This window comes from Pogonomyrmex barbatus, unplaced genomic scaffold (genome assembly GCF_055798465.1).
Source record: "Pogonomyrmex barbatus isolate J1 unplaced genomic scaffold, ASM5579846v1 scaffold10, whole genome shotgun sequence".
Lineage (NCBI taxonomy): Eukaryota > Metazoa > Arthropoda > Insecta > Hymenoptera > Formicidae > Pogonomyrmex > Pogonomyrmex barbatus.
Window position 1 is genome coordinate 679,481 of NW_028297099.1, and position 26,315 is coordinate 705,795.

At 36.7% G+C, this 26,315-nt stretch overlaps 2 protein-coding genes across 4 annotated transcripts; one reads left to right on the plus strand and one right to left on the minus strand.

Annotated features, from left to right (window-relative positions):
* The first annotated feature begins 98 nt into the window (after positions 1–98).
* Positions 99–25,885, plus strand: LOC105433759 (uncharacterized). Of its 3 annotated transcripts, none has more exons than XM_089070626.1 (28): positions 99–1,255; positions 3,315–3,695; positions 3,809–4,096; positions 4,474–6,273; positions 11,791–11,955; positions 12,561–12,746; positions 12,856–13,032; positions 13,103–13,268; positions 13,567–13,678; positions 13,770–13,896; positions 14,808–14,859; positions 14,938–15,110; positions 15,247–15,434; positions 15,512–15,647; positions 15,938–16,104; positions 16,177–16,324; positions 16,560–16,777; positions 21,161–21,279; positions 21,889–22,145; positions 22,253–22,387; positions 22,726–23,169; positions 23,325–23,564; positions 23,646–23,753; positions 23,867–24,036; positions 24,158–24,353; positions 24,456–24,604; positions 24,688–24,846; positions 24,951–25,885. In XM_089070626.1, exons 2-28 carry the CDS (start codon positions 3,447–3,449, stop codon positions 25,069–25,071), a joined length of 6,450 nt encoding a protein of 2,149 aa, XP_088926752.1. In that variant the 5' UTR covers positions 99–1,255; positions 3,315–3,446; the 3' UTR covers positions 25,072–25,885. The 3 variants fall into 3 exon arrangements, with proteins under 3 accessions (XP_088926752.1, XP_088926753.1, XP_088926754.1); XM_089070627.1 differs by having other exon boundaries at positions 21,910–22,145; XM_089070628.1 differs by lacking the exon at positions 22,253–22,387.
* On the minus strand, positions 6,290–10,359 carry LOC105433718 (carbohydrate sulfotransferase 11). The gene is made up of 5 exons (XM_011649148.3): positions 8,639–10,359; positions 8,413–8,561; positions 8,001–8,332; positions 7,625–7,824; positions 6,290–7,461 (listed from the first exon to the last, which is right to left on the minus strand). Exons 1-5 carry the CDS (start codon positions 8,786–8,788, stop codon positions 7,231–7,233), a joined length of 1,062 nt encoding a protein of 353 aa, XP_011647450.2. The 5' UTR covers positions 8,789–10,359; the 3' UTR covers positions 6,290–7,230.
* Positions 25,886–26,315: the final 430 nt, after the last annotated feature.

Sequence of the window (26,315 nt, forward strand, 5' to 3'; positions counted from 1 at the left end):
AATTTTCTAATATTATTTCAATCATATACTTCATTTTTTAGCTGAAAAAGTTTTATGAAACTAGTATCTATAATATCTTGTAGTGCGATATTTAATAATTTGAAATTCTAATAATGCGATGCGATTAAGAAACAATAGCATAAAATCAATCATATAAGAAATACATAAAGTATGCATTTTGTCGTCACGTAAGACGGTTTCTTTTCCAAGAAAACGGTAAAATCGGCAGATTGAATCGCAGTGTTGTATGCGGGTGTACCGCTAATAGCAAATGAGCTCGATAAGACTCGCAATACAAACCGGGTATTACAAGCGAAATCGATCAACCATCACACTCTGCCGTTTTTACATTCATTATGAAACTTAAATTTGAAATTTCTTCTTTAATCGCACTCGGAAGTGTGCAACTGTGCTGATCGTATCCTTACAGTGGAATTTCGAAATTGTTCGTGTTCAATTTCATAAATATCGCGTGCCACTTCGCGCATTCATTGGCATACATTCGTTAGCTTCTATCATTATAGTCACACATGAAATTCTTCATACCTTTTGCATATGTAAAGCTGATCGTAATGAATATTTTTTCGTCCACCATTTCTGACGGATGCATCAAGATTCGAATTGATGGGAAGAAAAGATGATGTAAGGAAAGAAACTTGAACTGAATAATGAAGCAATTCAGAGTTTGTAAAACAATATTGACGTATAGTAAATATTAGACAGACGGATATAGTTCGTCAAAGCTTCAGCATTTAAGCAACTAAGCATATGCAAGACGTACTTATAAACGAAGATATAAAGATATGCATATATTTTCGAATGTAACTTGTAAAATATAATATAAATATGAAACGTTATAATAAAATATTACAATTAATATCGCCTTTACATCCACTTTCTATCGATTAACTTATCGTTATCGAATGTTGTTTCACGCACTGAAGTGAAAGATAATTTGCAAAAGCGCAGAAAATATCTTCCACGATTTATCTCTGTCTTCTCGCGCAAGGATATTCTGCGAGAAGATGATTTATTTCTCCCGGTATCTTTGTCAAGGTGTTTGTAACGCCACAACTCGTTGTAAAATATAAGACGATTCTCGGCAAAGTGGGGGGATGGATGGGGGTGGTCGATATTAACTGCGAAGCAGAGTTCCTTTCTCGGTGGAGAATGCGGTGGCGATAGTCACATGCCGGCCGCGGTTGAATTCGTACTCTTGTTGTTGTGTTCCCACATTCCTCTGCTACTTCATAAAGTAAGCGTTATCGCCTATCAATTATAATAACTCGCTAAAGTATGACTGACACCAATTATAAGTATCATAATTATATTTCTAAGCATCTATAGTTTTCTTCGCTATTTCATCAATAAAAATTTTTTAAATATTCTTGTTACAGTTATATCTTCTCAGCAATATGCAAAATTTTACATTCAATTTTTGCAATTTTTTTTTTATGAAGTTTCAAAAATATAATTTTTCCAAAAATTTACACTATATACAAGCAGTATTTTTTATCCAGAGACGTTAAAAAAATAAGATCAGCCAAAAAGATATCTTAAAAGTTCAATACAATTTTTTAAATATATGTTTAATATAATTAACAAATTTTTCTTTCTTCTTTATTTTCTCTCTTCTTATACTTATAGAAGAGACTATATCAAACTTTTTTAGAATATTTGATTTAAAGTATTTTTGCAATTAACTATATTCGTAAAATATATTGGTCTCACATTGAAGAATATTTGTAAAAATTACCTTTCATGGAATCTTTAAAATTAGAAGACATTTTTTCTTTATTAATAAAATAATTACATTTTTTTAAATAATTAAAATAATTAAATAGCAATATTAAGAACAGAAATAAAGATGAGTAAAATAGTGTTTTACTAAACACTCCAATTACAAAACATTTCAACATTTTCAAAGATCAAGATTAAAGATTTGCGAGATAAAATTCTCTAACTTTGCGAGATAAAATCCTGTTGATTCTGCTAAATTTATTACCCGTCAGACTACATGTAATATTTTATGATTAATATTAAGCAATCTTTTATTATTCGTTATTAAAGCTTCTAAAAGTTCAAGTATTTTAATTATTATCATGTATATTTTAAAAAATTACAAGGAGTACGCACGTTTCTCTCCGTATTATGCAATCGTGTTTCGTGTGTGCTACTTTTTTACATGGGGTTCATGTCGTGAGAGATTTAATGATAAACTTGGCGACTTCCTTCTCGCGAGGCTTTTACCGTCTTTAAAAATACCAATCTGCCCGCGTGATGTTGACGCAGTATTTTAACATTAATATTGTTCAAATATCAATGATTGGAGATGAATATTAGACAGAGACATTTTATTGTGAAAGCATATATTATACTTTGACGCGGATTTAAGTACTAAAAGAAAAACGGAAGACACTATATACGCTTGATGTATTTTGACCGATTTTATTTATTTACGAGACAATTGGCGGTTGGTGAAATATGCATTTCGATTCGGAAGCGATATCACTCGTCTGAATACACAAGTTCGCGTTTGCCTCTTTGACAGCGACAGCTGTCTTTGTAACGTCAATCGTGCATCGTACATCCCGGAAGCAAAACAAATGTCGATCATTCATCAGCGATTCCGGAGGAAGTCATAAGTGAGAAACTGCAGGGTGATTTGATGGACGTTTAGAAAGACTTGCCTTCTCTTATTCGAGTAATATCAAATATAATATTAAAACGAGGCGCTATTAGATATGAGTTGCATGTTTCTCCACTATATGACTTCTCGCTTTTGACGTCACAATCCAATATACTTGCAAGCACGACGAAACAGGAGTGTTAATACGTTAAATTCAATTCACATTTCAGTGGAATAATTTTACACAAGATTTTACACTTCGTAATCTTACGTCTTGTGCGTTTAAATCACCAATAAAAATTCTAGCGACTCAACGATTGGGACTACATTCGCAACAATTTTTAATACATAGGAATCGTTTCGGCATTACGTGTCGATCGTTAAATTGGCATACCTTTATGTCGGCACATCCGGTCTTTACAATCCTAGTTAGTTAACTTTGTAGTGGAATCGATCTTACCTTTTCTTAGTATTACTGTTATTATCGTCACTATCATCGTAACGCTATTATTAATCTCTTTTTCTTCCTCCGATGATTTTAAGAAGAGTTTCGTGCCGACATAAAGATGTTTTTTTGCGTAAATATATGTAAAAAGATTAAAAGATCGCGGATATTAATTTTAAAGTTCAAAGATAAGGACGAGCGTATATCAATTTTGTGCAATTTCATGCAATTTTCTTTCAGCGTAACGATTTACGGGTCGTACATATACACATGCCACTGAGACCATCGATGAACGGTGAGGAATCGAATTCGCGATCGCGGGAGATCATGACGGACAATCGGTGGCGTCCGAGGGACGAGACGTAGGGGGATATGTCCGGCTGTTTGTCATCATCTATGACAGGATCGACAGATGCGGGGCCGCTGCAGCCCCAGGAAGATCCCGCGCCGCTTCTCGCTGCTCGACCACTGTCGAGTTACGACCTTGGGTCGAGCGTATCGGAGGGCGACGGTTCGTCCGCTCGACGAAGTAGTCGTCATCGACATCAATCGAAACGTAGGATGACATCCGCTCCGCCGTCTGGGCAAACGATACAACTGACTCCTCTCTGGGAGCATGTGGTATATTCCGAATAAAAGCATTTAGGACACTTGTTTTGTTTTCTACATCTCATCTCTCTTACCGGCTTTCGCATTTTTAGAATAAAATTAAAATGCTCATCATTTCCGATTAGGTGCGTACGCGTAGGTTTCCGTCCGAAGTCGATACGCAGGTAACCTTTGTCGAGATCTCCGAGAGACTCCGGGATCCGGAATGGGAAGTGCGCCAACACGCTTTGCGGGTGCTAATGGACGTTCTACCGACATTGAATACCGATGTCGTTGACAAGGTCATGCAACCGGTGGTGCCGGAGCTGATCAATAATTTGGGACATCCAGCACCGGCGGTTCGTAAAGGCGCCCTGGACACGTTACGGGTCTATCTCGTTCATAGTCCTAACAGAGAGACCATGGTCAAAAATGTAAATGCCTGCAACGCGTTTCTCTCTAAATTTTCTTCACAATTTGATGTATCTCATCAATTTAAAAAGTTTAATTCTTAATTAAAAGAAAATTTATCAAGATATAACAATGACTTTTTTCAAGATATAACAACGACAATTTTTTTTTATAGACAAATTTCTAGCGTGACGCTTCTAAATTTAAATCGAGATACACGAGTCTTTAAAATTTTTAAATTTTTATTATTTTTTTTAAACTTTAATTTGCAAAGATATAACAATACCGCTATCAAGAATCGCTTCCACTTGTCAAGATGTAACAATGACTTTTTTCAAGATATAACAATGACAACTTTTCTCTATAGACAAATTTCTAGCATAACGCTTCTAAATTACAGATCCTTCATGACGGCTTGAATCGTCCGGATGCTCATAATCCGTTTCAGACAAATGTGACGACGGGTGTGATTTTAAGCGCACCTTTGTTGCTCTTTCCATCCTCCAACAGTCCTTCCCCTCCAACACAGATCCTCAAGGATGTTACCATCGCTTTCGCCTCACGATTGGTCCAAGTACCGCATCAAGAGGCTGTTCTGAAATCTCTCATGAAGATTCGCGACACAGTTGGCGAACAAGAATTTGAAAGTTATCTGGCAGATTACGACGATAAATTAAAGAAAAATATTGACGTTCTCTCCAAGATTTATAATATTAAGCCAAGCAAAAAGAAACGAGAAAAAAATCGCACGCAGGATATCATAAAAGCTGACGCGAAGGAACGTATCTTTGATAAATCCTGGGATAGCGATAGCGATACTTCCGGTATCGCCGAAGAGGAGGATGAGGCCCCAAATGCCGGAGGTGCAATACCACCGGCGAGAGTCGTTCTGGAGACCGAGATCAAGTTTAACGAGGAGACGGCCATCACAATGACAATTCTGGAGGAGAAGGACGAGGATGATAGCGAGAACGAGGAGCGGGGAAACAAAAGCGATAACGATGCGAACAACGGCGTTATTGAGGATCTGTCGTCTGCCGATAAACGCAAAACGCCTAGGCGCGTTCACTTTGGTGGCGAGATTGTTAAGCTAAGAACTCCCGATAGTGATGAGACAGAATCGATCGAAATAACACCCAAAACGAGGATTCCCCTTCCGGTATCGCCGGCCACAAAGATGCCAGAGACGACAAGGAGACGGCCTTCCTCGCAACCCTGCAGTCCTCATGTAGAGAAACGAAGATCAAAGAGAACTTCCAGGTCAGCATCTAGCAGTCCGAAGAGAGAGTATATGCACAACGCGCAGCTGAGTCCTAAAAAGAGTATTCTGACAAGGACGAGCGGTCCTCTCATTATTATCAACTCGACGGAGGAGACTAGAAACGCAAAGAAAGTTAGAAAGAGCGAAGAAACGATTATAGAAAACGAAATTTCTCGCCTAAGTAGTTCGCAAGAAGTTGAGGAAACATTGAGGAAAGAAGAAATTACGTTGGCTCAAACTATTCCACCGTCAGCAAATAATGAAAACAAATTAGTGAAGAGCAACGATGAAAATAATACGTTTAAATCAGCTGAGATTCCGGCTACGGAAATCTCAAAGAACGAGCTCTCTTCGAAGGAGAAGCAAGCGATTCTTGAGAGAGACGATCGTGCAGACGCGATCGATTTGAATAGAAAAGAAATTTCTGAAATCTCTCCAAAGCAAGAAAAGAATTACACATCGACGAAATCATCAAGTCCAGATCGAAAGAAAATACTTCGAGATAATAAAGACGACAACGAGATGGAAAAGAGAGGTTTAAACGAACAAAAATCGGCAAACAATTTCTCTCACAGATCTAGTAGTTTTCCATTTGGTTCACCAGTTAACGAGTGCGACGTGCGAATGGATCGCCTGATTGATAGTGATTTCATTGATAACGATGATGAGGATGATGAACGGGATGTGCGTATCTTCGGCACGATTACGGACGATCGTACAGTGACTGTCATGAAATATGGTGATGACGAAGATTTTGCTAAGGACAGTGATGATGACGGACGAAAAGAATGGCGTGATCAGCGTGACAGAAAGGATGCCTCGGAAGGAAACGGAAGCGTCACTTGTAGCAGCAGCGAAGGCGAGGGTAAATCGCAAGAACCTAGCTGGGAGGAATTGGGCTTAGTCAGTCAGGAAGTATTGGATGATCTGCACAACAAGGTAAGAAAATCAAATGTTTCCAAAATAATAAGTGCACCAAATATGCATAAATTTATTACATACGTTTTGTATTATTATTAATAACTTTTGTGAGAGACTTATGTTAGCACAAATGCATATTTTACTGTCGCATGTTAATGTTAATGTTAGACATTTAACCCTAATCTTACTTCAAAATGGATTTAATAAATACAATATGCTTTGTGCATATGTGCGCAATTCTTGAAATTTATAATTACAAACACTCTAAACTATATTTTTTATATTTCTTCTAAAATTCCCTAAATAGTATATGTATAATAATTTTTGTATTAGATAAAACTAATTAAAGATACTAAATTGAAATATTTGTTGATTGGATATGAAATATGCATGTAGATTCAAACTAGGAAATTAATATTTGAAACTATGAGCCGATCTAGCTAATTTCAACTTAGGTCCATAGATTTCGATAGGTCACACTATCACACAGTTAGAACAAATCGATATACTTCGATATTTTTTTAAGACATCCACATTTTATGATGCTGATGGAAATTCGCGTGAGATTCAGTTGGCATCGTTCTTGCCGCGTGTTAGCAGGGTAATGCCCTGGCTCTGGATTCTCGCGATTCTTGATGATTAACGCCGTCCGATTCGAGGACCCTTGACTTTAGGACAAACTGCCGGTCCGATACATTCGGTATGGTGAAAAGTAGGTCGATCGATTTTCGTCGTCGACAAAAGTTCGTCGCGTGACGTAACGCGATTTAAGCTCCATCAATTATCAGGATTACGTGTGCGCGTGTACAGGCTTAACATATCTTTTCTTTTCATTTTTTTTTTTTAAATCTCACGAACCAAGTCCCCATTCTTTGTGCCATCGACGATTTAAATTGGTACACGAGATACAGTGACTGTAAAATTATGACTAACGCAGCCTCACACAGAGGCTTCATTACATTTGCTCGATTTTAATTAATCGATAGACGTAGCATATTCATAGTAAATATTGGGCGAGTAATCGAAAAGCTCAAAGTCGAGTCTCAGTTTCTCGTACAATCTTTGCACCATCGCTCTGTTCAATTGGCTGAAATATATCTTAGAAGCATTAGTGTAACTATTACTATGCCTCCATCTAGGCTTGATTCTATCCTGCAATCCTAACTTATTAATCACGTATATCTGATCTCGCCACAGTGATTCCACCTGCAAAATTAATTATATTCTAAATACTCCGATGATCGAGAAGATATATTATTTTCGTTAAAAATTTTACTGCAGAGCTAACATTAATATTTTTTTTAATATTTTGAGATGTTGACACGTTGAGATATAGAATTGCGACAAACAGCGGTTTCCAATACTTTACCTTCGCGATAATATCATACTTGACGAGACATGGCGTGCAGAACAGATAATACGGCATCCAGTGATCGTCGCCATAACTGCCTAGATCAGTTTCGATCATATAATCGACGAACTCTCGGAAGGTCGGTTCCACACCTGCGGGCGGTGGTACACCTTCGCGTCGGATTACCTGATCTGGTCGCGGCTTTGTGAAATTTTCTTCTAAAAGTTCATCAAGTTCTTCATCCTTTGTTCTTTATAAAATTATTAGTACATCCAACATGTTCTTGTTGCGCAAAATTTAAAATTAAGCGTAAATCGTGAGAAAAAATTTATTTTGGCGGTAACTATTGTGAGAGAAGCGGGGAAAAGGATTATCCCTTCTTCTTATGACTTACTGCGATACTTCCGTACGATTTTGGCCCCGTGCTTGCGATAAAAGTGAAGCGTCCCGTGTTCCCGTCCGGCGATGGAGTTTTCCAGTTTGTCACGATAGGCGCTTAGCAGCCTCTCGAACGGATGCCGTACGACCAACAATTTCTTGCTCGTATTTAGAACACGATCGGCTTCGGGATATTCGAGTTCCGGTATCACTTTCCTGGCGATAATCGACAGTTGTTCCTTGCCATGATTTAGTGTCTCTTCGGGCACGTTCATTAACAAGCAGAAATTATAGAGCCAGGTTGTGGTGCTGGCTTTGTATATCGGACAATATGATATGTTGTGTACCCTATGCACAGAAATTGTTATTTTATAGAGAAGATATCTTGACTCGATTTTATATCTGCTACGGTGAAATTTGTTTACAACCTGTCCATATAAAAAACGGCATATTGCGGCGCAGGTGGATGTTTGAATGGCGAGTTGTCGACGAGTTTTCGATAAAAACCCAAGTTATACTTTTTACATACTCTTTCGACATTTAACAACCGCCATGTATTGTCTGCTTCAGCCTCGATCTGAGATAAACGACTTAGAATTGTATCTTGATCTCCTTGAAATTTTGAATCTCTCGATAAGCAACATGATGACTCACCATTAATTTTCTTAGATCATCATCGACGGGAAGAGATTTACTCTCGTCGCCGATAACGGCGAGAGACAACTTTAGCATCAAGAAGACAACTCCGACACAGACAACGATTTGAAGTATCCGGAAGAACGCACGTTTTCGTTGCCGCGACATGATAGACACGGCGGCACTTTAAAGATTCACAAATAAGTCGTTTTACATATTTTTCACTTGTAATCACAATCGTCAATAGACAGAAATTTTCTATAAGCTAAAAAGCGAACATTCTCTCTGCCTTCTATCAAGGCACCAACTGACCGGTTTCGTGCACCGTTTTCTGACAGTGATGTATCTAGTATCTATCAGATCTCCTTGGCTAAACGATTATTAGAAAACATTACTATAAATGCGCCGTAGCATGTTTCATAAGTCTCATAAGTATCATAAATTTCATAAGGATGATCTTATTGCTCACTAAATCTATCATTTTGTACAACAAATTTGTTGATATCATTTTTGCAAAATGACATGACTCGTAATATCTAATATCGATACCGCGTATTGAAGATGTATTATGCATGTAGAAAATTTTAATCTGTATACTGTAAAAAATTTTCTATTTTAAACAACTTTAACAAAAAGTAAATAGAATCAGTAAATAGGTTCGGTGCATAAGTCCACTCCTGAAGTGTGAGTGGGGAACGACTGAGGAGAATCTTGGATTCATTCTAGCATACTAATTCCGTTAGTTCAGCTGTTCAAATGGGATATCCCCCATTGCAACGACAAAGATTGCAGGCCAATGTAAAATGGCAAATCCTCGATTTTATTAATAATCGATTGATAATATATAAAATTCATCATTGGAAAAATCAATTTCAAAAAAACTGATATACATCAATCATTATAATAATATAAATTAATGGCGGTAAATCTATGAGGGAATACTTGCAGTGCTAAGATACGTACGATTAACATTCCAATAACGATCACCGCGGTCACAAGTATATCTTATGTTCATTCAGTGAGTAACTTCAAGGTTGCTGCACTAGACCTTTTTATGAATGCACGTGCGACCTCGTCGACGCGCGTCTGCGAGAGGCCTATGAAAATAAATACCGATGCCACGATCGATTTTCAAGGGACGTCGTTCGCCGCAATCCCGAGAAAAGAAAATATAGATAGTATAATATATTGCCTGACTTTGACTTTTCGCAACATTGTATTACTCTGCATAATTGATCCGCGATGTCAAGCCCGCGGCTTCTATCTCATGTGAACTAGTTACTTTAAAGTAATCGAATATAGAATCGATTCTATATTCTACAAAAAATTTAATAAAATTACACAATATTAATTTTCGATTTATTAAGTATTTCAAATGTTAAATTTCCGAATAAATTGTTATAAAAGTTGAATTTTTCAAATTAAAACAAAAGTGTGTTTTTCATATAATTTCTGCTCAACAATCGCGTTATTCTTTTCAGTTAAATTGCGCAACGAGCAGAATCTGAATTAAATAAATAAGCACAAATGCAAACTGTGAACAATTTGTTTTCACATACGCAAATAGCGTTGAGTTCTCGTTGAGCGCTCGTGATTCATTGAAGTCAAGTTATGCGTTTGTATCTCTTTAGGTCTGGAGCCGAAAGAAAATTAATGCTGAAAGAAAATTGTTACGAAAGAAAAGAATTGATGAAAGAAAATTCTTTGGGAATGTAATTTTTTTTCCGTTGATTCATAAAGAAAGATCGAGATATAAATAACACAAGAAACGCACTTTGTCAAATTGTTAGGCAATTTCTTTTCTCTCTTTATGCGCGAAATAAAGTTTTATGCGTGTGAACGTACTCTTGTATCGTGCCGCGCGATACGGTTTGCCAAAGCGCCCTGATATCAGCGCCCGTATGAATATTCCGCGGGTGAAAAACGATGAGAGATCTACCTCGCGGATCGTTATGCTGCGGACGAGTGCATAAGAGAGGGGAAAACGCGCGCGGTAAGCCGCAAGAAAATAATTAGGCACGTGTTGCGTGCAGCGTCGCTCAGGTCCAGGAAGGCGTCATTCCCGTGTATATGCAAATCGACGGCAATTGTACCTGTCGCGTTGCACCGACGTCGTCGTAAGTGCAATTTTCAAACTCTGTTCTCTGATTCATCGTGGCGCAAATAGGCGGATATATTGGTAGTAGTATGCTTCGCGTAAGACTCGCGCGCGTCTCTTTTGCACATCGTCCGTTTCATCGAGTCAAAAAAACTTGAAAAGTCTTGAAAAAGGGCGCGATTAAGTACGTTAAAAAAATATATAAATATAAGAAACGTCAAGAAGATGCGAGGTCCGCATCGATCCCGCGGTTATAGAGCTCGATAGAAATGCACGGTGAGAATGCGGATGTATTGCGTTCAATTCCGCTGCGACGATCAATAATGTCGACTCGTGAATTTCTAGCGTGAATCTCACTGCTCACACGTTCGTAATCAAATTTTCCAAAACTTCTTCTTTTATTTCCTCTCTGATTGATTTATTTATTATTTCACGAAGTGGAGAGATGGACTGCAAAAGAATAATGGGTTTCACCTATAAATTCACAAACATCGATACACACATGATTGCAGATGACTCATACTTGCGATTAAAGTGGTGCTTTAGCGATTATATACTCAAGTATTTGACCAGTTAATCCCGAGAACAGCCGGATAAATGCGGCTTATTCTTATCACGTGTAATTGTTGGGAGATTTGCATGTGCACGCAAGACGATTATATATTAGATAGAAGAATGAAACGATCGACGAAATCGATCTTCTTTATGATAAAAAAAATTTTTATTTTTTTAAAAGTTCCAGGGACGTTTTATTTTTTTTTAATTTTCAACAAAAGTTTTATATTTATAAATTATTTGTAAATGTTATTATACGAAGCTTCTCTTTTAATAAAAATAAAAATATTTTTATATAATTCATGTATTATATATAAACAAAAACTTTTCCTCATATAATAAAAGCGAAATAAAGATGTTTATTCTTCATAATCAGATATTTGACAGTAATTTAATAATAGTCAAAATATAACTGATGCGAAGGAGAGATGACAGTTTTATGATGCGTGTTGTATGACGCGTATCATAATTATTCGACATCCTTTTCCAACCTGACTTTGTTTTGTCACTTTTCCAGGATGATTGGCGAGCCCGTGTAAGAGGCTTGGAGAGAGTCGCGTCGGCTCTGCGGACATCCTCAGCGCTAATCGCGATAGAATCGCGATTAGGATCGCTCTTGCATGCGGTGCTCGGCGGCGAAAGGAGCTGCCGGGTAGCCGCCGCCGGCTTAGCGGTGGCGAAGGTGAGCTCGTAATTCCTCGAATCTCAACATCGCCCTTATATGCAGCGGATCTTGGCTAATTTGTCGCGAGCCCCTTATGCTCTGTTATTATGTAATATTATATATAATTCCGGCGTACTGGAAAGGAAATGGGCCAATCTATCATTAAATTTTCAACTTCGACATCTCCTAATACGATTCCTTTTGGTATTTAAAAGCTTCCTTAAGCTTCCTTAAAGTTAAAGAGAGATTAGATTAAATTTCTCTGCATTCCTTTCAATTCTTTAAGTGATTTTTTTGAAACTTTTAAAATTAAAGCTAAAAGTTTTAACGCAACAAGATCCCTGGGAGCATATTGATATCCTCCCGTTCTCAAGCCTAGAAGCGAATTACAAGTTTTAAATGCAAGTAGCAAGGACATCTATGACACGCTACATGTATATCCCGTTACACGAGAGTTGCGTAGAAGTTACTTTTAGCGCGATAGAAAGAGAATAACATTCTATAATTTTTTCATAATGCCAAAGGTTCATAATGTGTTATGTAGCGTCAATGTTATGTTGTTCAACTTTTCTAGAATTGCGTTTCTAGTAACATGTTCTTGGAAATTATTTTTCATATTTCAGGTAGTGGTTGCCGGTGTGTCGGAGGACGCACTGAGAAAAAGATTGCCGCAATTGGCCTGGGGCCTGGCTAGACAAGGTGGTCCAGCCGCGGCGCAGCTTGTTAGGATCGCGATGTTGCGGCTCAAACCTAGCCTGCTTTTGGAACAATTGTTGCAGCCTCATTGTTTAAGCGCCAGAAATGCCAAGGTAAAGGCTTTTTTAAAGCACATTAATTCGGTGATCTTACAAGATTTATCATAAGATCATAAAATTATCGCGCGAACAAACGGATGTTAAGCTCATTTTCTTCATGCAGACGAGAGAAAATGCATTACAACTGCTGATTTTTTCGCTGGTGACGTTCCCGAGTACCGAATTCAAATTGGAAACTGTGGCTAGTCGAGTAGCGACTATGGTCGCGGATCGACGACGCAGAGTACGTCAAGCTGCACTCGACACTTTGGCTGTTTTGGGACAGATTTACGATCCTGAGGTAAAATAATCTCAATTTCGAGTCTTAGTCTCGAATTTTGAAAGTGAAATAATGTTTCGTTCATTCGTAGGAGGTTCTCGAAGCAGGAAGACGAGCAGCCGAGGGATGCGCCGATGTCGAGGCAATGCTGGCCGCCATTAGAGCACGGCTGGCCAGGAAATCATTACCTCTAGTGTCAGCTGACGGTCTTGTGGTATACGGCTTGCAAATTTCACCGACTGTTCAGATCGCTACTGGTAATCGGAGATAAACGAACAAAACGTAACACACTCGCGAAAATAAAATAGCAATGAAATAAAGACAAAAAATATTTATCCTTTGTAGCTGTGTATATCACGTACTACTCACATTTTTTTAATTTAAGACATTTAAAAGCAGCAATAGATATTGCGTGACATTTTGGTGTAAAACGTAAAGTAAAGTAAAGTAAAGTTGATGATAAAGTTACATGATTATATATAAGCTTCCTTAATTTTATAGATTTTTATTCCAAATATATCTTCAATTTTTATGTGAGACATCAATTTTTTACAGGTCCCGACGTTGATTGGATAGTAGCGGGAAGCGGTTCGGTTTCCCCTGGCACCGGTCGTACCAGAGGTCAAATTATTGCCACGTCTCGATCGGCACAAGGAAGAACATCTAGGTAATATTTTAAAGAATTGCACGCGATTATTCCACGAAATTCGATATATATAATTTTCTTAAAAATCACTTAAAATATCGTATTATTTTAGAAACGAAATCTTAAATAACCGCGAAAGTCCATGGATAGAGAGACCTAATCTTGTCGCGCTGGGTGTCGGACTACAATCCAAAACTGAACAATCAACCGCTTGGCAGATATTGTCATCGCAGACTAACGTAAGTTAGATTGCATATTTTTTTTACTTGTTTTTTTTATGTGAGCGAAAGAATATTTACTAAACACATTAATCTATTAATATAAAAAGAGACATAATTGTCAATTTTAATAATAATAAATTTGCAACTTTATAACGCGATTTCGTATCACAATGTATATTTTTATGCATTTTATGTTTAATAACGAATATCTAGATTGGTGTGTTATTAATAATTCTAAGAAGTATAATATTATTTTACAAGAAAGATATTATTGATTTCTCATTAAATACCGCGCGTCACGGTATATTACTCTTCTTTGTTACTCATCGAAATATTCAGCTTTGCAATGCAAATACTAAAATATCAAATACGCAAAGAGGTAGGAAGTAGTGACAGAGCAATACATCTTTTCTCTCAAGCTTTATTTTACATATCTCCGCGAACGTTTGTAAATGTTCTTCAAGTGTAAATTGAGTAAGGGGTTTTAAGCACGGGAGGCACTAATTCTCTACGTGATTCAATAACATCATATTTTTCGCAATTTGCATTTGTGTCTTGGTTAATGTCGTTAATAAATGCTTAAGGCAGACGATTTAATTTTATAAAGCTATCGATATAATCGATAGTAAAAATGTTGCTAAGAGTCTTTAAAAGTCAGTAATACATAGAATTCGTTTGTTTCTTGAATCAAGCCGGATCGCCGAATGGCCTGTCGCGATATGAGAAGCAAAATATTCTTTGGATAATAGGTTATTCTAATTTCTCATTTTTTATTTTTTATATATAAGCACTCGTTTCGAAATAAAATTTCATAATGATTATGTCGCGCTTAAAGGCCATGTGTTTGTCAGAAATATCGAAGGTTAGAGTATCGTACAATTTATGCAGGTCCAATGCCCTATTTAAGTGAATATCATTTTCTGTTACAGAACGACAATGAAAATGAAATAAAGGGACCGAATGGACGAAACGTAAATGCAGGTAAAGAAATCTCTCTTGACTCTCATTTAATTTGATTAAACTTAACAAAAATTTGTAAAGATAATTCGAATTTTCCAGGAGTGTCTTCAAATGCCAATTTAAGATTCGAGGAGCATCTGCAATCGTTTTACACGCCATTAAATCAGTACAATTTTGTCGAGACGAATGCTAAGAATCATAGACAAATTTCTGACAATTTTGAGCAAAAAACGCGAAATCGCAAGGACGTTAATGAAATTTCTAAAGAAAAGGCAAGATTCTCATAATAATATGAAATAATAAATTATTTTCAGTTACTTCAAATTTACACCTAACATTACATCACGATATTATTATGAATATTTAATATATAAATTTATTAAATGTAGAACAAAAAAATATTTGCAGGAAAGCGCTGTTCTCAGAGGAGAATCTAGGATCCCGATATTGTCAGTGCGCGAACATCTCAAAATAACACTGCAAAATCGTGAAAAATCCCTCAATTTAGAACATGTCAATTCCAATTCGCGAAAGCAAACGAAAGATGTTTTAGATAACAATAGAAATCGAATAAATTCACGACAGGAGAATGTTGGGTAAGTATTATCGATATCTCTATGGAAATAAATCTCTATTTTTAGAATTAAATTAATATTAAATATTATATGTGCAGGTCGTATGCAACTATACATCAACGGCGAAAACGTTTTCAACAAGAAGAGAATCAGAATTTAAATCATACATTTGATTCGCATTCTGGTTGTCGTCCATCCACTTACATGAAAGGAGCAATAAATAAAGATTACAATGTAAGTTGTTCTAAATAATGTAAAAGTTCTCTTTCAGTCTCCATAGAAGAGACATTATAATTTCGATAAAAACTTTAAAATCTTTTCTTCTTTTTTTATACTGCATTCCGTTTCTTTAAATATTAATTTAAAATAAAATTAAATTAAAATAAAATATTAAATATAATATTATTATATTATTATATTAAATTATATAATTATTATAAATTTAAATTATTAAATTTAAATATATAACAATTATATTTACATAAATAAAATTATAAATTACAATTATATTTGTGGCTCTACAGAGTATTGTAAGAAGCAGAGAAGCAATGTTCTCGGATGACAATTCACTTAATTACGACAGATTTGTGGACACCGATATGATTACAGATGAGAATGAAAGTTTGAATTGTATAGGAGGACGTCAACGATTGTTATCTAGAAACATGCAACAACAAACCTTCGTTGAAACGTAAATATTAAATTCCTTTTCTTTAATCAACGAAAGAATATTTGTTTATATAATTGATTTTTGTTTCTACAGATGCAATTCGATTCACGATCATCAAAGAAAGCTCGATAGAAATGCATATCGGCCGTTACGAACCGCTCCAAATCCATTGACTCGCGTGTATCAGGATTCTCAGAATTCGCAAGTGTCTACAGATAATGATAGGAATGTGATATACCAAGTAAGTAAATTATCTACGTCTTTTCTTTGATTTTACGATTGTTGCAGCAAGTCATTAATTTTTAAATTTGAATCTTGAGAGAGAAAGAGAGAGAGAGAGAGAGAGAGAGAGAGAGAGAGAGAGAGAGAGAGAATCAGATCTTTTAATTCTCGACTTAGAATTATGTTTGAAATTATTCTCAGTGTTTTAAAATTTGAATAACTCTGTATGTTATATAAATCATTGTATCATGTAGATCAAACATCATAGGACGAAAGATATGGAAGCGGCGCAGCAGAGGACTGAAACGGATCTAATCTCATCAAATCAAGAAAACGGACATCCTTCCTCGGAAAACTTCGTCAGTCCTCATCGTAGGAGACTGCGGTCCTTATCCCCATCGCAGCTCTGCCAATCGCGGCAGTTCGTCAAACTAGCTTCCAATAAATTCCACGCCGCGTCAATGTATGACATGTAAGTGCTATAAATTTGCTTCTTAAATCTAAATTCTCGAAATAAAAATCGAGCTGAGGCACGGTAATGCAGATCGATCTTGAAACTTTCGTCTCTTTTTTTCTTTATTTTTTATTAAATGTTCAAATAATCCCAAATCCCAGGATCGATTTGGTCTTTAAATAACTGTGAGCGGCATATCGACCGTAAAATGATATGCATAAATGTTGCCTAGCAAACATCGGCGAGGAGTTTGAGTTTGTTCCAAATTACAAAAGAAAAAAATGAGCAGATTTTTAAAACACTAACTGAAATGATTCGCGTGGTTAAAGAAATGATATTATTAAAGACCATTATTTCCAAAGCTTGCCTGTGATAATAGTTTAGGTTGCAATGGCGATTATAATAACGTAAGGTGCCACACAAGATGTGCGACCATGTATTTCGCTTAATCTCGATCTCACCACGTGACACACATTATTCTTAACATACTCAAGTTATATAGCAAAATCCAAATCGTTGATAGAGCGGTGATTTCAGGTCGGCGAAAACCATCTTGCATGCCGGCAATTTTTACAACCGATTTTACAACGATAACTCCGATCGGTTCTAAATTTATAAGAACGCGACTCCCCCCCCCATCATTCCCCCATCAAGATCTTGTGAGAATTGCGGCTTAACATTTAACGCGCGCTTGTAAGGCTTACAAAAACGTGCCACTATATCGCGAGCAGACTAATTCTAACCGTTCAAATTAATCGGTCGATAAAATTAAGAAGAAACAGAAAGAACGAGGAGGAGAAGGAAAGCGCGCGTGCCGCACGACAGAAAAATGTCTCGATCGTTTCGTCTTCCGTGCAAAAATTAAATACAACTCGGAATTCGCAGCGCTTAGAAATACTACTATATATTAATGACGCGAGTGCTGTGTGCACAGCATGTTACAACATGCGGGACTATTGTAGATTGTCGAAACGCCTCGTTGTGCTATCGTCCATTCCCTCGCTGAATATTTTACGTCTAAGCCGGCACGCAGCCACTGATCGCTATTCAATATCGTTTATCCCAGAATATTTATCGTAAGCGAATATTAAAAAGAAGAAATTTTGTTGCGTAGTCAGCTTTCTCAATATTGAATTTTTACCGTTCAAATTTGTATTTGTAGATGCAATAAAAGATGGAGAAGTTTTCTTCCAAGAGTGTAAAAATATTTTTCGGATTTGTTTATAACCTCTGACTCACATTTTTATGTATATATCAATTTCTTCCAAATATCTCATCGATTATTTCGCGAGAGAAATTGCATGACTAAATGATGAGACGATCGGGAATTTCACTTTAGCGTGCCGGCAATTAAAATCAATTCCCATTGCCAAGAGAATTATGAATGAGTAATAAGTCACTGCCAATGAGTCATTCCCAATTTCCAAGTAAGATCAAGTTTAAAATACAATTTTTATAATCTCTGTAAGATTATAAAAATAAAGTTCTTAGGATAAATTCCAAGATCTATAAAGAGAAGCGACAAATGCGGTTGGCATCTGCTTCAACCTCCTTTAACCGCATTTCACTCGGATCGCATGACTCGGTCTGGCAACCCTTCTTTCGTGACCACCACGAGGGGAGAAGGGTGAGTTATGGTCAGCTTGGTTTACAATCTCGTGAGGGGGAATTCGAAAGGGTGATACCCGCGTGTTCGTAGAAATGTAACAACAAAAAATGTCCTCGATAGATAAGAGGAGATAGATAAGACGAAGATTCGAAAGCTCGAAACTCGAATTATTCCATCCGAATTATTTTTCGTCCATCGAAATTGAATTTTACGCGTACGTATCACGATATCGTTATATTTATATTTTAAGTTTCTTCTTTATTCCCATACTTTTTCCGCATTTTTTATTTATTTATGCATTTTCTATTTCCTCTCTTTCTCCATTCCATTTAATTTTTCTTCGAAAAGATTGAAAATAAAATTTCGGCTTTTCAAACTTCTCGTACTTCTCGTATTTGATTAAAAAGGAGTAGGGGTGTATAGGAGATCGAGCGGTCGAGGGACCGAACGGACATGGGGCGGGGGCGACGTAGGGTGGCGATGGCAGCGGTCAGCGTCGAGACGTTTGCCGTCTCTACTACGTACCACAGTCGTGCGTACGTCGTCGATTGTTACGAGCGTGTCGCATGCCCTTCGTGCACGCAATTAAATATGCCTTCTCGTCGTCAGACGAGATGGTCATCATTCGCATTCGCTGCTTCTTTTTGCTTCTCGTGCGAGATTCGCTGTGAAAAAAAAACGAGAGCGAACTAATTCAACTCGTTCGATCGCACACATTACACGCGAGTGTCGTCGACTTCTGTCATTCAACTCGAATGGCAAGGAAAGACGCGATTTCCGAAGTGCATCGCACGCGTTGTGCGTGTTCGTGGACGACACATAGATTCTCATAGCGGATCGCATTACGCAAGGTTTGGCCTTGAAAAGTTGCCACCTGCGGATGGTAGCGCAATGAACATCGCAATCTCGATCGAATTACTATTAGTTCGACGTACCGCACGCGACAGTCGTAGAATAATTGCGGATTCGCGCGATTCGAGCGATTCGCGAGGATATACATAACATAAATCTAAGGCAACTTTTCAGCCGCGTGTTGTAAAGTTGCAAATATAATATATAAATAATAAATAAAATATAAAACAAACAGAGATTAAGATAGATAAATATGGAGATGAGTAATGCGGGAGCGAGTGTAATAATATGTAGGATGGATAAAAATGTGTGGATTTATAGGCAAGATGGACGTAGAATCGCGCGTTTTTGGAATACTAACTTCTCGAATACCTGATCGATAACTAATCTGTAACTCAATCTTTCGCGTTTCTGCGCGCGTTTTTGCGGTTCGGACATTCCGACGCATCGATTTCGCACACGTCGCCACGCACGAAGCGATCCAATGGTAGAACGTTCGCCGGTGCTTGAAATTGTCATTAGTATCGATTGATTCTTCGGAGCTCGCACACTTATTTTCTTTAACCGCTTTAACGATATTGCGAAAGGTCGGGACGCGGCAACATTTAACCTTTCCCATCTGTATCCATCTTGTTATGTCCATATAATATTATTATTTTCCCGTTTCTAATACAAAATGTTAAAAAATTAAACAAAAGAGAAAAATGATTCAAAATATAAAAGATTAAGTTAAAAATTGATGGTTCGAATAAAATAAATGATATTTGATAGAGAGATCAATCAACATTCGGGGGAAACAAAACTTTCGATTACAAACTAGTGATTTTTTTTTTCTTTCTATATAAAAAGCGGATATTTTCATAATCTGCAAACGGATACACAATTGCACAAATATGATTTTATGAAATAGAACAGCAACAAGTTGCTTAAATCATGTCGCGCTCACCGACTCCGGGGGTCAGTCTGTCGGGTGAGACAAAGCATATTTCGCGGCCGCGATCAAGAACTTTCGAACGGGACCGTGGACGGAACGTGGCGGGATGATTTTCAAGTTCTGCAAGTGGCCGATCGAGATGAAGGAGCAAAACGGTGCCGTCGTCGACGAGACACGACCGACGAGCAGATCCACTGAGCGCAAGATCGCAAACGCCGTTTTATTTTGTTGCCCGTGCATTTTTCGATGCAGAAAATCAGTTGACGTCGGCCGCGACGGCAACGACGACAACGTAAATGATAACGCGTCCATCTCGACCATCATCACCACGGCAACGACGCCGGTCATCGCCTTGAGATTGAATCGGAACAGTGACACGGTGTACGTTGACCATCGTGACATGTAGCTCAAGTTTGAAAGGAATAAATATAAAAATTTAAAAAGATATAGCGATACATTTATAATGGATATAGTGTAGTCAATTAATATCGAAAACCGCGTTACGAAAACGTTATTGATAAAGATAGTGTTACGGAATGCATTACAAAAAAAAAAATAGATCTGACATCCATTGGAAAAATGGATGTCAGACATGACTTGTGGAAAATGTAAACTAATATGTTTGATATCAAAGTGTATGAGGCATTACCGGAAGATAACGCCCTAATTTTGAGATAAAATAATCGATATGAGCTCCATTAACAAATTAGTCAATTAAGTTCAATAGATCAATAGATGTTAGACAGTCTATACCAATTCAATACGTTAAACTGTAAAAAATACGATCGTTTCATGTGACATTTGCATTGTTCTATTTATTTTTCGCACATCAGATTCGCAATTCTAAAATATCAATGTGATTCAGCTTACAAACATGCGGATATGTAACTAAAGCTCGTATGAAAATATTGCTTTGCGCGCATTGTTACTGAAATATTAATTCATCGTGCTCTAGTCGTATGCAAAACTACTTTTAAATTGATTTCTATTTTTATATTTCTTATAGCGATAAGACGGCAGTGGCGAACGAAGAAGAATTCAATGCACGGAACAGGCATCACTTTTCGTCCGAGACGAAGAGCTATCACTTGCAGGGTTTGAACAAGGAGGAATCGCGATACCAAGGTAGTCTTGTCTCCTTTAAAAACGTTCGTTACAATCGCAAGATGCTTTAATATTTTCAATTTTATTTTTGCTTCGATTTAATTTTTCGATCGAGCTGTGTTCAGCCCCTTCGGTTATAAATCAACATGTTATTATCAAAAGATTAATACTTTTTGAAAACTGTCTCTCTCTCACGATACTCAATCAATAAATATGATACGTCGTTCACATCTCACATATTGGCCAGAATCTCACATTCGAAAAGTTTTCAATAACACGGCGGAGATATCGAACGATAAAATAAATATGATATAAGCTTTCGGTCTGAAGCGCGCGGCTGGAAACATGGCGAAATGGAACGAGAGGTTCTTCACCTCGTCGGGTATGCATATAGAGCTTAAGTTCTAGCTGACGCGATGATCAATATTCCGCTGGTCAAGTCTAAGGTACGATCGAACGTCGCGCCGCAGCGAAAAGCCGGATCGATAATATCTCATCTTCCAAATTGCAAAATAGTTAAATTTATCCACACTCGCGGATTCCATAACGACGATACCATACGCTACGATGATTATGCTTTCAGCAAGCGCGTTTACGTTAATGATTACGAAACGTTTTAAATTTCCTTAGAATTTCTACGTTCCTTCTCAGTCGGCGCACGCGAACGTCCGAAAAGTGCGAGCAGTTCGTCATCGGACGTTTCCAGAAGCGATCGACCGAGACGAGAGGAAGATCAGAATGCGACGCTGCAAGATTACAATGGTAATGACAACAGCGGATCGTCAACCCCGCGAAGCCGGGACGCCGGTGATCCGGCGTTCGATGTTATCACGCAACAGACGAAGAATCAGCAAAGCGTATCTCAGGACGATGTCGACTCCTTTTTCGTAAGAAACCACCGTTTTCGCTAATTATTTGTTTTTCCTCTGGCTTTTCCTGTGTCAAACTGCTAATAAATCCAATTTGCAAATCGTACAATTCTTTGCACATACAGGGTGGCCCACCACCAACGAAGAATAGTTCTATGATAAACTTTTTCGCATATTTGGAGTCATTACTTCTCGAGCGAAAGTTTAACAGAACTCCGTCATTTGACGCAACATTTTATTTTCCAACATTAAATATTATGGTAATTAAATGTAGAAAGATTAGAGTTAAAGTAGTCTTGTTTGAAATTGAAAACTGAAAGTATTTTTGAATATGTTTGTTTAATTGACATTCTCGTGAAAAGCTACGATCCTTTCTTTTTGCCATTTTTTTTTATACGAAAATACAAAATTTTATGTTATGTCAAAAAAAATACGTAATCGAATTGTATTTAATTTGGGAAAATTTCACTGAGAGAATTAAATGTGATTTTTAATAATATTTTCTTACCAGACATTTCTTTATTTCTTCAAACGATTTAATATAATTTAGTATATATATATATATAATTTCCCGAATAATTTTCTTAAATAATTTTAGACACCGGTGGATACCAACAAAGCAGAATATTCGATCGAAACGGCAAACGCACTGACCGTGGACGAAGCGTCGAAGGAATGGAGCAGCGAGGATGATATGAAACCAACGAATCGGATCGGATCGATTTCAAGGCACTCAAATCACAGCGAGCTAATTATTGTGGACGAAAACTGCAATAGGAGCACGGAGAGTAGTTCCGGTGTTCCTGAACAGCCAGAAGACGATACATCAGTCGTGCGAACAAGATCTATTGTATCTGCGTTAGCGAACGAAAATATTCTATCTTTGGATGATACGAAGATATCCAAGGAATCGCTACAATCAAAGACTGCTAGTCCCAAAAGATCAGAATCGCTATATCTATCACCTAATCATAGTGCTCATCACTCGCCAAATTCTAATTCGCCGATCAAACGAAATTCTCGCTGCGGTTCACGTAATCTGGTAAGTACATGATAAATTGCAAAATGATATATGAACATAAAATTATATTCTGTTTCTGCCACGTTCATACATTGTATTAAATCAGATTAAATTTTTTTAATACTAAATTTATTCGATTATCCTTTTTATTTATCATATAATTTTTTGAATGCCAGACCGAGGATCTTAGAGATTTTAGCGAAGACAGAATAATCGCTTCCATAATACCTGACGAAGATGCTTCCATTCAGTCATTAAATGCCGTTGGTCATCCTTCCATGGACGTCAAAATGATCAGTGATTCAGCGGCGATTATCATCGCATCAAGATCCCATTCTCATGAAGCCATGGAATATATTGAGAACCTAAGAAGCGTCGAAATCCCCAATTCGCGTAAGAAAATTAGTACTCAGGAGGTAAGAAATGTTTATCTACAACTTGTTTATTGAGAAAGGTGATTAAAATACACTGTGATTAAAATACAATTATAATTTTAGTCTACGGAAGAAGAATCCAGCGTGAACTTGGAGGATACTTTGGAGGATAGACATAGTAAAGATAGCGCAAGCGAAACAAATATGGAGCCAGGAATATTGAAGATTGAGGTAAAATTTATTATATAATATATAGTACATAGTATAGAGAAAGAGAGAGAGAGAGAGAGAGAGAGAGAGAGACTTCTTAGAAAGAATATTTTAATAAATAATTTCTTTCGCAGTCTGAACATTTGAAAGATGTTGAGTCCCATAGAAGAATGCCTTCAAAAGTACCGGTGCGCGGTGCTAGCAAGTGTCGAGCGTTTTCTAATAAAAGAACTACGGACAAATCTTCGGAAAAATCAAAACGAATGGTACAACAGTGCTTCACGCAGCTTGAAAATAAAGATTGGTATGTGTCGACTTTGTAAAATCTATATTTTTAACATCGCGATGATACATAATAAAATCATTATCGCTGTCAGTCGATGTTTAACGAATTTTCTATTCAGAATTTATATCTTGTATTATAGGGAAATAACGATGAAGGGTCTAAAAACCCTTTCTCAGATTTCGAAGCAGCATCCGGAGGACTTGGACGTCTGTGCAGCTGGAACGATAGGAAGGCTTCTAGGACGACACATAAAAAATCTTCGTTCGCAAGTGGCACGAGCCGCGTGTCTCGCTGCTAGCGATATCTTCAGGTCTCAAATTCGGGGTATCGATCAGGTATCAAGCGTACATCACTAAAGATATAATGATTTAATTCATTTACACATACGTTTAAAACATGCTTTTATTTTAAACGCTTTATTTATTTTTTTCCTCTAGGACTTGGATGACATAGCTGGGCCTTTGCTTCATAGAACGGCCGATACAAATCGATTTCTTCGAGCAGACAGCAACGCAGCTTTGGATCAAATGATACAGCATCTTCCTCCCTATAAAACTATCGGTATCATTGTACTTCGGGGAGCAAGGTAGGTTTTAAGTTTCAAGCACTAGAGAATATTTTCCTGCACAACAAGTTTGATTTAATCACTGATTACTTTCAATTGTTCAGTCATCAAAATGCTATTGTTCGTGCTGCAACTGCACGACTGTTATCGGACATTACCGATCGCATTGGGCCAGATCATATTATGATCTTACCACGCGATGTAAAAGACAAATTACTAAATGCAGGTGCAAAGCTGTTAATGGATGGAAATTTAGACGCGAGGTAAGTGGATTTAGTCTTCTTATAATTAAAAAAACCTGTTTACATTTGTTTGAAATCAGAATATTATATATATCATAATCGTAACGGCAAGCTTGAATTTTTAGGAATCATGCAAAAAGAATGTTTCGACGGTTGACTCGTTGTGAAGGCTTTCGAAAAGCGCTGACAGATGCGGTACCCGAAACGACGTTAAGACATATCGACAAAACCATGAAAACCTTGTAGTTGTTCTGTCGATTAAATCTACATAACATAATCTAATCGTTGTTTAACCGCTGCTTGAACTATCGTAAAAGACTGTTTATCACGCAAGATATTTTTACGATCTGTTAGAAGTCAATTTATGGCATAAACATGAATTTTTTATAACATACATGGCGAGAAAGATGTCGATAAATAGTTGTATAAATAGTTTCTCTCTCTCTCTCTCTCTCTCTCTCTCTCTCTCTCTCTCTCTCTCTCGCATTGTATATTTTCCTTCTGAAAATTAAGTGAAGCGAGAAATGTGATTTTAATGACTAGTATCAAGCAAAAAATCCGAAGAATGTTCCCATCGTCGTGTCACGATTTTGATCTTATTCTTTTCATCGATGACTTATTACGCAACGAAATTTTGATACTTGTAATTTTAATACATATATGCATGTGTATAATAATTTTTTATATGATTGTATAAAGGATGCACTTTGATGTAAGTGCATTTGGAGAATTATAGTGCCTTCACGTTGGTGATCGTAAATTAGGCATTTACAATCGTAACTCAATATTGTAATATTTATGAAGTAAATCATTGACGTGATGTAAATTGCCATACGTTTCCATAAAAGAAACATATTGTCTTACTGTTATCTTCACCAACTCTACATTAACGAGTTGCAGGAAGAAAAGATATAAAATAAAAATTTCCTGAGGAAAGGAGTTCATTGCTGATAGCAATGAATCTATTTCGAAATTGTTAATGCTTTCATAAATCGAAGGTTTAAGTTTACTAATTCTATATATCTTTTGTTATAAATTCAATCGTTATCGTGCAATATATTTTAGACTCTGGGGAATATAAGAAAAAAAAATATCGCCGTTCGCCTATAAATTTTTATAGAATACGATCAGGTGCTAAAGGTTTAGAAACTTTCATGAGAAAAGTTATATAGGGTTTACCTGATTTGACTCTGATTTCTAAACCGTTGTTTAAAATCATATATATCAGAAAATTATTCATATATTTATTCATATATTTATATATAAAAAAATAATTTATATGCGCTCATATATATATATATATATATATATATATATATATATATATATATATATATAAATATTGCTTATCATTGAAGGCACATATGTATATCATATTATTAATAAATAAAATTAATATTGTTATATTACATTGATTTTTTATTCACAATGAAATTTGAAAGATATCTGTAATATCATGATATCAATATACATTTATTATATTTATCAAT